Source organism: Condylura cristata, unplaced genomic scaffold (assembly GCF_000260355.1).
Source record: "Condylura cristata isolate star-nosed mole 26May11 unplaced genomic scaffold, ConCri1.0 scaffold00029, whole genome shotgun sequence".
Classification (NCBI taxonomy): Eukaryota; Metazoa; Chordata; class Mammalia; order Eulipotyphla; family Talpidae; genus Condylura; species Condylura cristata.
Genome location: NW_004567130.1, coordinates 11,283,829 through 11,296,350, shown reverse-complemented (window position 1 = coordinate 11,296,350; position 12,522 = coordinate 11,283,829). Strand labels below are relative to the sequence as shown.

Genomic DNA, 12,522 nt, shown 5'->3' with positions numbered 1-12,522 from the left:
TGTACCACATCTTTTTTATCCAGTCATCTACTTTTGGGCATTTGGGCTGCTTCCATGTTTTTCCAATTGTAAATAAAGTAGCAATAAACATGGGGGTACAGGTATCTTTTTCAACCAGTATTTTTGTCTGCCTCAGTATTTTTAAAGCTCTTCATGCGGTGGAGAATACGGTCCCACCTGGGTCCGCGCACCCTTGCTTGACCCGCCGGGCAGGCAGTGTTGGCGGCTTGTGGCATGCGGGTCTGTCACCTCGCCTCAGCTCCACTGTCTTCTGCAGGGGCCTCCGCTGCTGGGGTGTGCGTCAGTGGGCCACCCTTCCAGCCACGCTTCATTTACCAGCCCTGAAATTTGAATTTCACATAATTTTCAAGCGCCGCATAATTTACCATGCTTTTGATTTTTTTTCAACCATTCAAAAAATGGAAAAAGCATTATTACCTCGTGAGAGGGACACAAGTAGATGCCAGACGGGACTGGCCTTTGGCCCTGGTTTGCTGGCCTCCAGCCTCGCCAAAGTGGCCATCCAAGAGGCAGCGAGGACCGGGTACCTGAGGAATTTCCAAGTGTCTGCTTCTTTGGAGCCCAGAGATGAGTTCCGCGTGCCCAGCCTTCCCAGACTGTGTGAAGTCCTCCTTCCTGGCGTGGGCTGATGGTGCGGCCTCCAACCCTAGCAGCTCGTTGGCGCTCAGCCTTCCCAAAGAAAGGTAGACTCAGGGACTCAGGGCTGGCCCAGGCCAGGGCCCAGGTCCCGCAGCGCCACTCTGGGGCCCTGTGGGTCTCTCCTGTGGCTCTAGGCTCTAGAGCTCCTTGCTGCAGGCCAGGCCGGCTCAGAAGCCTGGACCCGCACTCTCCGAGGCAGAACCTGCTGGTACTGTTTCCATACTACGAGGAGAGCAAGGCCCCGAGTGAAACAGCTTCCCCAAGAATGCACAGGTCCTCCGCCTGAATGTGCAGTCAGAGCCCGGAAGGCCGAGTCTCATCTCTCAGGGCTTCTCAGCTGTGGTGCTGTTGACATTTGGGACCTTCTGACGTTTTGCGGCGGGGCTGCCCCCGTGCATTGTGGGGTATGTAGCAACAGCAGCTCTGGCCGGTACCCACTGAATACTAGTAGCACCTCCCATGTGATGATCCAGATGCTTGTAGCTACTGCTGTGTGTTCCTTGGGGAGCACAGTGCCCACGCCATTATCCATATTGCTTCTCACGTGTTAGCACTTGTTTTTTTTTTTTTTTTTTTTAATAAATTGTTTTTTTTTTTTTTTTTTTTTAAAGATTTATTTATTTATGCTTACAGAACTGGGGTACAAGCCGGAGGTGTGGGGGGCAGGGACAAGAGGATTCACCAGAGACAGAGTGGAGAACAGAACAGATAGATCCACTGAAATTCACTGCTGAGGGGAGCAGCGGGTGGGTCAGGAGAGGTCTGCCGTGCCATGTGGGTCAGCTCCGGGGCTGGGGATCAAACTCGTGCTATGGTGGCTTCAGAGAGCTTCACAGCGCTGTGCTTTTAACATATTGTGCCACCAGGGAAAGCCACTGTTTTGTTTTGTTTTTAACTTTTTTTTAAAGATTTTATTTATTATGCATACAGAACTGGGGTGCAGGCCAGAGGTGCAGGGGTGGTGAGAGGCTTTACCAGACACAGTGGGGAGCAGAACAGGCAAATCTATGAAGTACACTGCTGAGGGACCAGTGGGCGGGACAGGAGAGGTCTGCTGCGCCATGTGGGTCAGCTCCCGGCGCAGAACAGGCAAATCTATGAAGTACACTGCTGAGGGACCAGTGGGCGGGACAGGAGAGGTCTGCTGCGCCATGTGGGTCAGCTCCCGGCCGGGGATGGAACTGATAAAACTCGCAGTGAGGCGGCTGCCGCCAGCTTGCAGTGCTGCACTTTAACCCACTGTACCACCAGGGAGGGCCCAGCATTTGTTTTTTGAAGAGATACTTCCATTTAACTGCCTCTCTGAGACTCGGGTTCTTCATCATGAGGAGGAGGCTGTGGCCTCCCCTCCACAGGGCTGTGGGGTTCAGTGAGAGGTCCCCGGGGCCTCACCCCGTGGGGCACGGGAGGATGCTGTGCAGCTCTGGCTGGTCTTGTGCCTGGGCAGCGGCCGTGCTGGTGTTTCGCTAAAACATGCGAGTGTCTTGATGGAACTTGCTTACCTGGCAGCAGACGCTGGCAGGAGGTCAGCCCTCGAGAACTGGTGTTGGTTGGCCTCCAACTTTGTCCAAACCAAATAAAAATAGCCACGAGCCCAGAACCAAACCAAGGTCACCAGCAGCTCATGTGTTGTCCTCTTCCCTGTTGCTGCGGGTCTGTGACCCTCCGAAGCCGGGTCTCCATCACCAGTTCAGGAATTAAAATGGTGGCGTGAGTGGGTTTCCCAGGTCAAGTAATGGTACATTTTGAATGGGTGCATTTCCTGTTGTGGCTCTGTTGTGTTTGCCAAAGTTTGAATGATAATATATGTGGAAAGGGACTTCCCAGCCTTTCTGAAGCCTGAGAATAAGCCAGCCAGTCGGAGAAGGCCATGGACAGGGTGGGAGAGTGGATGACAGGCAGAGGACTGAGCCTTGGAGGGGTTGAGAGGTCAGCAGCCTGATCATCCTGCTAACGCTGCACTGAAATACAACACAGAGCTTGAAGTGTCCCAGCAAACTTTCCATGTACTAGCTGATTTAGTCCTTACAGCCAGGGGCATCTGACCATCCCGTTGTGCAGAGAGGCTCCTGAGTGCCAAGTGCAGAGAGACAGAATGCCTGGCTTTCAGCATCCCCATTGCAAAATTAATGCTTTTGTTTTTTCTTATTGAAAATACTGCGTTGCTGCAGAAAATTTAACAAATATAAAAAAAGACAGAGACCATCTATCATTCAGCCACCCAGAGACAATTGCTGCTGTTAACATTTTGGTGTCTTGTACTGGATCAGGGGTTTATCACTGATGGCCTGTGGACCAAACCTGCCTGCATGAAGGAACAAAAGAAGTGAATACGTGAGGTGTGCCCCTGAGGTGGCCTCACTGCACCCACAGACTGTGAGCAGCCTTTCCCCTAACGCCTCCTTGAATAAACGGTGGAGATAAATGGGAAATGTCTGTAAAGAAACAAAATTCTCAAAACCGGAACTTAGTTAATGGAATACAGTTATGGTCCAAGCGCTGCTCCTCTGTGACCTTCCAAAGTACTTCTCAAGTCCTCGCTCATCTCCGCTCTTCATTCCAAGGAGGCATTAGGGGAAAGGCTGCTCACAGTCTGTGGGCACAGTGAGGCCGTCTCAGGGGCACAGATCACTAATTCACTTCATTGTTCCTCATGCAGGCAGCCTGCACTCACCAGCTGCCCGGGGAGGGTCTTGTTTGAAAGCCCACGTCCCAAAGTGGCAGCTACACACCATTCACTTCTCTCCTTGCTCTCCTGGCCTTCAAGTCTGGGTCATCTGTGCGCTGGCCCTTGGTGGCTCGTGCTGGGAACAGACATTAGACTTGTAGGCGGGTTTCCCATGAGGCAATCAGCTGGGGGAGGCTCCTTTACACAACAGAGAACACCCACATTTCCTGGGGTGGAAGAAAGTGCCCCAGGCCTGCTAGCTTGCTGGGGGACCCCCTTTGTCTGGCTAGGCCTCATCTTGCCTGTCTATAAAGTGGAATTTCTGTTCCCTGATTGCTGCTTTGCTTCCAGCTTAGCTGCTCACTGCACAAAGCTGAGAGGGTGATGTGCTCGTGGCTGTCCTCAGGGCCAGTCGTTCTGCACTGAAACTTTTTTCTTTTTGCATAGAAGAGCTGTGGTGCAGGCCAGAGGTGTGGTGAGAGGATTCAGTGTGGGGAGCAGAACAGGTGGACCAACTGAAAACACTACTGAGGGGAGCAGCGGGGAACACAGGAGAGGTCTGCCACGCCATGTGGGTCATCAGCTCCCTGGCTGGGGTTAGAACTCAGGCTGTCGTGGTGAGACTCAACCCCTAGGCCACCAGGGAGATTCCCACTAAGACATATTTTTTAAGATTTATTTTATTTATTTACACATACAAGAATTGGGGTGTAGACCATAGGTGGAGCTGGGGTGAGAGGATTCACCAGAGACAGAGTAGGGAGCAGAAGAGGCAGATTGACTGAAATACACTGCTGAGGGGAGCAGCGGGCAGCAGAGGAGAGGTCTACTGCTCCATGTGGGTCACCTCCCTGACTGGGGATCGAACTAATATTGCAGTGGCCGGTGATAGCTTCATAGTGCTGAGACTTAACCCTTGAGCCACCAGGGAAGCCTCTCCCATTGAAACGTTAACCCCTTGAGCCACTCAACTCTGGCTTTCCAAGGTGCCTGATCACACAGTTGCTGGACACAGGTGCTCTGAGTAGTTAACCGCTAGGCTGATTGCTGGCAGGTGGCCCTGGCAGTTTCGTACCCATTGCCAGATTGAAAGTGGGCCGAATGTGCGTGCTTAGTTCTGCTTCTGTCCAAACCGCACCAAACAACAGCCAAGAGTTTTTTTTAAAAAGAAATAAAACTGGCCCTCCCTTGTGGCGTAGCGGGTTAAAGCACAACACTGAGAAGCTAAAGCCACTTCCGCATGAGTTCGATCCCCGCCTGCCCCGGAGGTGACCACATGGCACAGCAGACGTCTCCTGACCCGCCCGCTGCTCCCCTCAGCAGTATGCTTCCTCGATCTGCCTGTTCTGCTCCCCACTCTGTCTCTGGTGAAACCTCTCGCCACCCCTGAGCCTCTGGCCTGTACCCCAGTTCTGTATGTACAAATAAATAAATTAAAAAAAGAAATAAAAAGAAATAAAACCCCCAAAACAGGAAGGGAAATCAGCAATACCATTCTGGAGGCCAAAAAGCAGATGGACAGGAAATAACTGGCTTAACAGGACCAAAAGGACTGATGGAGCGAGAACCTGCTGGATCTGCACCCAGAAGATGTGGGGACTGGCGACATTGAGAGTGAGGGGTACCAAAATGAGGATTGGGAGAGACACTTCCAGATTTCTCACCCACTCTGCATGGCTGGAGGCTGCCCAGTTGTTTTTTTTTTTTTTTTTAAGATTTATTTATTTGTACATACAGAACTGGGGTACAGGCCAGAGGTGCAGGGGTGATGAGAGGATTCCCCAGAGACAGAGTGGGGAGCAGAACCAGGAGCAGAACCAGCAGATCGCCCATGTACACTGCTGAGGGGAGCAGCGGGTGAGACAGGAGAGGCCTGCTGCGCCATGTGGGTCACCTCCCTGGGCGGGGATCGAACTCTCATTGACGCAGCTGCAGCACCAGCTTCACAGTGCTGCGCTTCGACCCATTGCACCAGCAGGGAGGGCCCAAGGCTGCCCAGTTCTGCCCCAACAGAACGCAGGCAGTTTATTCTCAGTAGAGGTACAAGTCTTGGGACACTGATGGGCTCAGCGGCGCGTGAGGGGTCTGTACTCCAGAGGAGGAAAGTTTCTGTGTAGGTGTTGAATCCTGAAAATTGCCCTGCCCCCACCCCCACCCCACCCAGTTTCTCTTCCTTCCCTCCCCAGGCTCCAGCCAGTCTTTATCATTCAGACAGAAACCCAGAGGAACTGGGAAATCTCAGGGGAACTGAGCCAGCAAGGGAGAAGACTACAGTGATCCTCGGGGATCCCCTAACATGCCATCCTCCCAAGTCACTGAGTGGCACTGAGGACCAGCCAGCCAGCCAGCTGCTCCCTAGCAGCTGAGTTTCTGCTCTTGGTCATGAGGAAGTAACTGAGACTCCGCAAACACTTCTCCTGTTTGCTGTCATCTGTATTCACTGGGTAGAGCTTCTGGTGATCACTGGGACCCCGTCTGTGCCAGGGTTCTGGTTATTCTTTCTAGCCAGCTGACACTGGGGTTGAACAAAGCCAGACGTGTGAGACACAGTGCCTCCAGCTCCAACAAATACAAAAGGGGACTCAAGCTGGGATGCCTGTTGGCCGACTGAGGGTCTGGTAACGTCGCCGTTGCAGGAGAGACCATGGGCTGGGGAGGAAAGAAAGAAACCTGCAAGACTGGACCACGTCCCTGCCACCAGGGGGCAGATTTCTGGGTGTGTTCATAGAATGAAGGAGTCTGACAGGTTCCCAGCCTTGTTGATGAAAATGGACACTTACCTGCATTATTCCTGAGAAATTGGAGGAGACGAGAAGATGCTATAAACTTCAGGATATAAAAAAGCAGGTCACCCGCAAAGGATTAAGATCAGAGGGTCTTTTGCAGTCACAACAAAATAATGCAAGTCTTCTGAAACTCTGAAGGAGAAGGTTTTTGCTTTTAGAACCCCATACTCAATGACAGAGTCAAATGTGAGACAAGAAAGTTTTTTAGAACATGGAAGGCTGGAAAACATTTACTCTGCCTCCTCCCCACACCTTTTCTTAGAAAGCTACTAGAGGATGTTCTTCCAGAGAAACAAGAGTGTAAACTAAAGAAGAGCAACTTGTGGGAGACAGGAAACAGAGATCCAAAATGGAATGAAAGAGAATCTCCAGGGTGATGGTGATGAGGGAGCCCAGGGTTGCCAGGATCAGGCTGGCATGTTGAGAGTGTCATTGTGACCTTCCCTGCCACTGCACCACCACTTAACCAGATGAAGCCACCAGAGGATATGCCCCAGCCAAACAAGGTAGCCCACCAAGAAAAAGAGCCACATTTCCCCCCAAATTAGGGATCAAACCTCACGAAAAGGCAAAGGGGAACCCTAAGGATTTCAGTGAAGGGAAACCCCTGAGTAATGGTTGAGTAGGAGGCCTAGAGAACAGACAACTGGATCAAAGAGAACTGAGGTCTCCAGGAGGGATGTTGATGGAAAAATAATGGAACTCTTCGATTCCATGATGTGCACTGGGAGACTATCAGGAGTGGAATGAGTCAATAACAGATTTGAGGAAAACCAAGTAAATGAAAAAAAATAATTAATTCCAGGAAAAAAAAAACAAAGAAAGGGAAAACCAGGTATATTATCACCCCCTTATGTGAATAATGATCACAAAGGAACAAGACACCCACTTACTGACATTACCAAATTGCAGTACACAGTTGACTCTTGAACAACACAGGGATTGGGGTGCTGCTCAGGTCCCCAGCACGCATAGTCAAAAATCTGTGTGTAATTTTTGATGTTCCAAAAACAGTAGCGTGCTAAGACTGCGGCCTTACCGATAAACAGTTGATGGGCAAGCACTCGGTGTGTTATATGTGTTATACACTATATTTGTACAATAAAGTAATTTAGAGAAAAGAAAATGTTAGTAAGAGCATCAGAGGGAAGTGAGGGTACATTGGCAGTGCTGGATGGTATTGATTGACTACGTTTATGCCATCTAGGTATAAGATGAATCTACACATAAATAGACCCTTCAGCTTGAAAGCTGTGTTGTCCAGGTATCAGCTCTACTTCCATTGAAATGGGGGAAGGAAGGGGGGCGGGGTGGCTGCACCAGACTGCTAGTTCCTCATCGCTGAAGATGGGAAGGGCCGGATGGAGTCTCAGGTACAGGACTCCCAAGATAATTCAGTTTGTTCAGAGAGTCCCAGGGGGTTCCTCTGCTGTGGGTTTCTGGAGAGGAGTGGAGCAAGAACTTTTCTATTTATTGTGATACATTTTTTGGTTTCTGTTCAGATTTTAGAAAACATTTTTTATATGCATACAGTACATGAAAGATACTAATGTTGTATAACAAGTCAAAAGTATTAGAACATGTGAACTTCCTCCCTGGTTTGAAACTTCCTGTTAGAGCTTTTTAGTTTTATTGGAGGTCCTGAATCATGGGTATATAAGATAAACATTTGCCCTCCCTGGTGGCGCAATGGGTTAAGGCGCAGCACTGCAAGCTGGCAGCAGCTGCTTCAGTCTGAGTTCGATCCCTGGCCCTGGAGGCACAGCAGACCTCTCCTGTCTTGCCCACTGCTCCCCTCATCAGTGTACTTTATTGATCTGCCTGTTTTGCTCCCCGCTCTGTCTCTAGTGAGTCCTCTCATCCCCTCCTCCCCCGCGCCTCTGGTCGGTACCCCAGTTCTGTATGCATGAATAAATAAATACTTTTTAAAAAGATTACAGTTGACTTAAGATTAGAGATCTGAACGTAGGGCTTGGGGGGTTGGGCAGGCCCCTGCTTCATTCTTGCTTTGGCCTTTTGAGTCTCCCTGGATATGCCTCAGGGGCTCGGGAGAGGGCCAAACAGAAGGGCTCTCGCAGGCCTTGGCTTCTCTGGGATGTCAAGTTCCGAGATGTCAGGCTCTAGACCCTCTAGCGCCCCAGACTTCCTCATTTGGGGTCTGCCATTCCCTCCGCAGACCCAGCATGTCAGGACTCCACCTGGTGAAGAGGGGCCGAGAGCAGAAGAAGCTGGACCTGCACAGAGACTTTACCGTGGCCTCCCCGGCCGAGTTTGTCACGCGCTTCGGAGGGGATCGGGTCATCGAGAAGGTACAGACAGGGCCCGAGGGCTCTGGGCGGGGTGGGCCCCTCCTCCCAGCTGCAGGTGGAGGTGCAGCTTCAGACTCAGCCTGCGTGTTGCAGAGAAAGGGCCAGGACCACCCTTTCGTGAGCACTTGCTGAGAGCTGCCTGTTGATGTCACCAGCCCCTCACTCACGAAGCAGCAGTTCCCGCCCTGTCTCCCAGAGGAGACTCAGAGAGGCCCGGGGGCTGCCTAAGAGCCTGAGGAGCCTTTCTAGTTAGTGGGAGGGAAGTCTAAAGCCCAGCCCTGAAATCGGGTGTACAGCTCCTTTGAGGGAGCAGGCCCACGTTCTACATGGACAGCAGCGAGAGCCCGCAGTGTAGACTGGCTGTTCCATGGCGGAGGCTCTGGCCACACACTGATTATCGACCTCAGTTTCATGGAGAAGCTTGAAAGGGGAGGTTTGATATGGGTTGTCCAAAGTCACTTGGCTAATAAGAGCTAGAGCTGGGATTTGAACCCAGGTCTGTGGAGTGGAAGGCTTTGTTCTCTTACTTGAGGGTGGCGGTAGCAATAAAAACAGTTTTAGTGAGCACTCGCTATGGGCCAGGCCTCCTGTTAACTGCTTTACAAGACCTTACCTCAAGGAAACAACCGCCCAGCCCTGTCAGAGGCTGTCGTTTTACAGGTGAGGAAAGGTGGCTTGCTCAGGTCTTGCAGCTGGTCAGTGGCAGAGCTGGGACTTGAGCCCTGGCCCTGGGACGCCAGGGCACATGCGACCCCTTCTGTCACACTGAGCGGTAGAGACTCACAGGCTCCCAAACCCAGCTGCCACCGGCACTACTGGCTGAAACAGGGACTTTTCCACCCCTCCCCAGACCCTTGGAGTTAGGGTCCCCCAGGTCGGGCTGTACCTGGGGGCTGTTTTGCAGCCAAGAGGCTGAGGCCACGCAGGGCGTGCTGGCCTAGGAGCCCATGGTGGCTCCCTCCTGGCCCTAAACTCCCGGTGGGAAGGGCACAGCGCGGAGGCTAGAACAGCACTCTGACCTGCAGACGCCTTCCACGGGCTCTGGGAATGTGCTGAAACAAATGGGGTCCTGGGAACTGGCCGGCCTGCGTCATCTGTCCTCCCTCTCAGCCAACCTTTGTTTGATAATTAGATTGAGAAAGCCAGAGCCCAGCTACTTGGCTTCACTTCCTGGGAGGCATTTCTGGAAAGTTAGAAAGACCCTGAAGGTGGGTGCTCTGGGTCCCTCACGGGCTCGGGCCCACACAGGCAGTTACACCCCAAATCTCTGATTAGACTTGGCCTTCAAGACCTTTGTGAAGATTAGCCAGCTATCAAGTCACAGAGTCGCTGTGTAAGTCAGAGCTTTGATGGTTTTTTTTTTTTTTTTTTTTTTAGCAAGAAACGAAGAAACGTGGAACTTGATTTTGTTTCTTAGAGACTAAGTCAGGGGATGGGCCGGTGTGAGTCCCTCATATCCCTCATATCCAGTGTCACACAGACTCATGGCAGAAATGAGAATCACAGCCAGAATCCCTTCTCTGTTGCTGGGGACAGCCAGAATTATTACCTTTCCTCCATACCGGGTCTGGGACCTTTAACTTACAGGATGCGGAGGCAGCCACGGGGCAGATCAGAACATAGGCAAGAACTGGGAGGAGTCTCAGCTCTGCCACTTATTAGTCATGAGACTTGGGCAAGTACCTTAACTCCTTGGGGTTTTAGTCTTTAACCCCAAGTAGGAGTAATAATAGAATCTCTTTTAAAGGGCTCTTATGAGGATGAAATGAAATTAAGGTGGTGAAATACATTGTACTGTAACTTGGTATAGTTAAGGATATATCATGATGTCATCAACAAAGGAATAAAAAATTATTCATCCATCCATCCATCTATTCCCATCTCTTGTATATTAATTCCTATAATGCATGCATGCATCCATCCACCCACCCACCCATCCATCTACCCATCCATCCACCCATCCACCCACCCATCCACCCATCCACCCATCCACCCACCCACCCATCCATCCACCCGCCCAACCATCCAGTTATTCATTATGTGAGCAGCCGACACTGACACCTGCCCTGTGCAGAGCTGTGCTCCAGCCATCCACTGAGGCTCTGCATCAGTGACGTGGGTCACAGCATTCAGCCTCCAGTACAGGCAGCTGTGCAGCTCCCCCCCCCCCAACTTTCCTTTTCCAGGTGCTCATCGCCAACAATGGCATTGCTGCTGTGAAGTGCATGCGGTCCATCCGCAGGTGGGCCTATGAGATGTTCCGGAATGAGAGGGCCATTCGATTTGTAGTCATGGTAACTCCAGAGGATCTCAAGGCCAATGCAGGTACATGTATTGATTCCCTCCCCGAGCCCCCAAACCCCATTCTTTTTTTTTCCTTCCTTTTCTTATTTTTTTTATTACAAAAGTTTATTTTTACATCATTTTGTACATTTTTTTTTCCATCTCAATTGTAATCCCCGCGGGTTTCCCAACACCAAGTCACCCGTGTGCCATCACCATAATCTCGTGCATTTCCCTCCCCCCCCATTTTTGATCCCATTCCCCACTCCACCCCCACAAAATGTCTCTGGTATATGGTTGTTCATTATTTTTGTTATTTTCTCGCCTGGTCCATTATACTCCTGCTATGAGTGAAACCATCCGGTATTTTTCTTTCTCTTTCTGGCTTATCTCACTCAGCATGATCTTTTCCAGCTCCATCCAAGATGCTGCAAAAGACCTGTGTTTCTCTTTTTTGGCTGCTGAGTAATATTCCATTGTGTATATGGACCACATCTTTTTTATCCAGTCATCTACTTTTGGGCATTTGGGCTGCTTCCATGTTTTTCCAATTGTAAATAAAGCCAAACCCCATCCGTACCAGGCCTCACCTCCTCCAGGCCCCCCGGGCAAGTCCATCCTTGCGCAGGCACTAGACATAGTCCTAGGGTCCTTCTCATGGGCTGTGTTGGTTTGACGTTGCTTCTTTAATTAATCAGTGTCTGCTGATACAGGAGCAACCCATGTGCCTTAGAAAAATGCAGATGGTTAATGTGAAAAGTGGAAACTCCACTTCAAAAAATGTCTGCAGCTGCACTGCAGCTGTTTTTCTGGCAACTCGGTATACAGTGTAGCAAGTGTTCATTCAGTCCCTCCTGCGTTAACACAGATCATTCTGTAAACGCCTACTACACAGTTTGCTTCCCTTCTGGCGGCTGCCCCATCAGCAGCCTTCACAGACTGTTGTGTCCACACAACAGCCGAAATGATCTTTTCAAACACAACTCAGGGCCCGTCAGCCCCTCCTTAGGCGGTTCAGAAGCTATTGTCTCAGCCCATCCCCTGCGTCCTTCTGGGATGCAGGCCCTGGCCCTGGCCCTGGCCCTGCCCTGCGCAGCCTCCTTTTCCTTCAGGACAAACAGGACAGGTTTTACAGGTGAGGCAGTTGAGTCACGGGCACAGAGTCACTTGCTCGGGTCTTGCAACCCGTCTGGGTCCCAGGTGAGTGTTGAACTCTGTCCTGGTGCACAGCCTTGGTTATCCCATGGCGCCCGTCACGCTCAGGCTGAAATTCCCCACTCAGGCCCTGCTGGCCTCCTGCGTGCCTCTCACCTCCATCCTGGCCACACTGGCCTCCATGGTCCTGAGCCCAGCCTTGCCCCTGTCTGTCACAGAGGCTCGGGATGCGCTGGACTTTCTGCTGATCATCCTCCTGCACCCCTATGCTACCCCTGACCTCTGCAGAGCAGGCCTGGCCCCAGACTCTAGGTTTCCTCTCCTGGGCTTGCCTCTGAGTCCTGGCACTGACTAGTATGTGTTAGCGCCTCTGTTTTTGTGCCCAACCCACCCAACATTAAGGAGGAGTTCCTCTGACTCCTCACTTAACAATATAGCTTCACACCTCTCCTGGTGCAGAAGCACCAGAGGCGGTGGGTGGGGTAAGTGACTCTGGGATTACTACTTCAGGTCCTCCCACAAAGCCCCCCATTGTTCCTTAAAGGGCTTCGTGGCACAGAGGCGCCCTCTTGTATATTAATTCCTATAATGCATGCATGCATCCATCCACCCACCCACCCATCCATCTACCCATCCATCCACCCATCCACCCACCCATCCA

The 12,522-nt window shown here is 51.3% G+C and overlaps 1 protein-coding gene across 1 annotated transcript in view; it reads left to right on the top strand.

Annotated features, from left to right (window-relative positions):
• ACACB (acetyl-CoA carboxylase beta) overlaps positions 1–12,522 on the top strand; it is an 86,604-nt gene that overhangs the window by 10,287 nt on the left and 63,795 nt on the right. The window contains exons 2-3 of the mRNA XM_012731034.1: positions 8,291–8,423; positions 10,610–10,748. Coding sequence (XP_012586488.1) covers positions 8,291–8,423; positions 10,610–10,748 — 272 coding nt within the window. The remainder of the gene's footprint in view (positions 1–8,290; positions 8,424–10,609; positions 10,749–12,522) is intronic.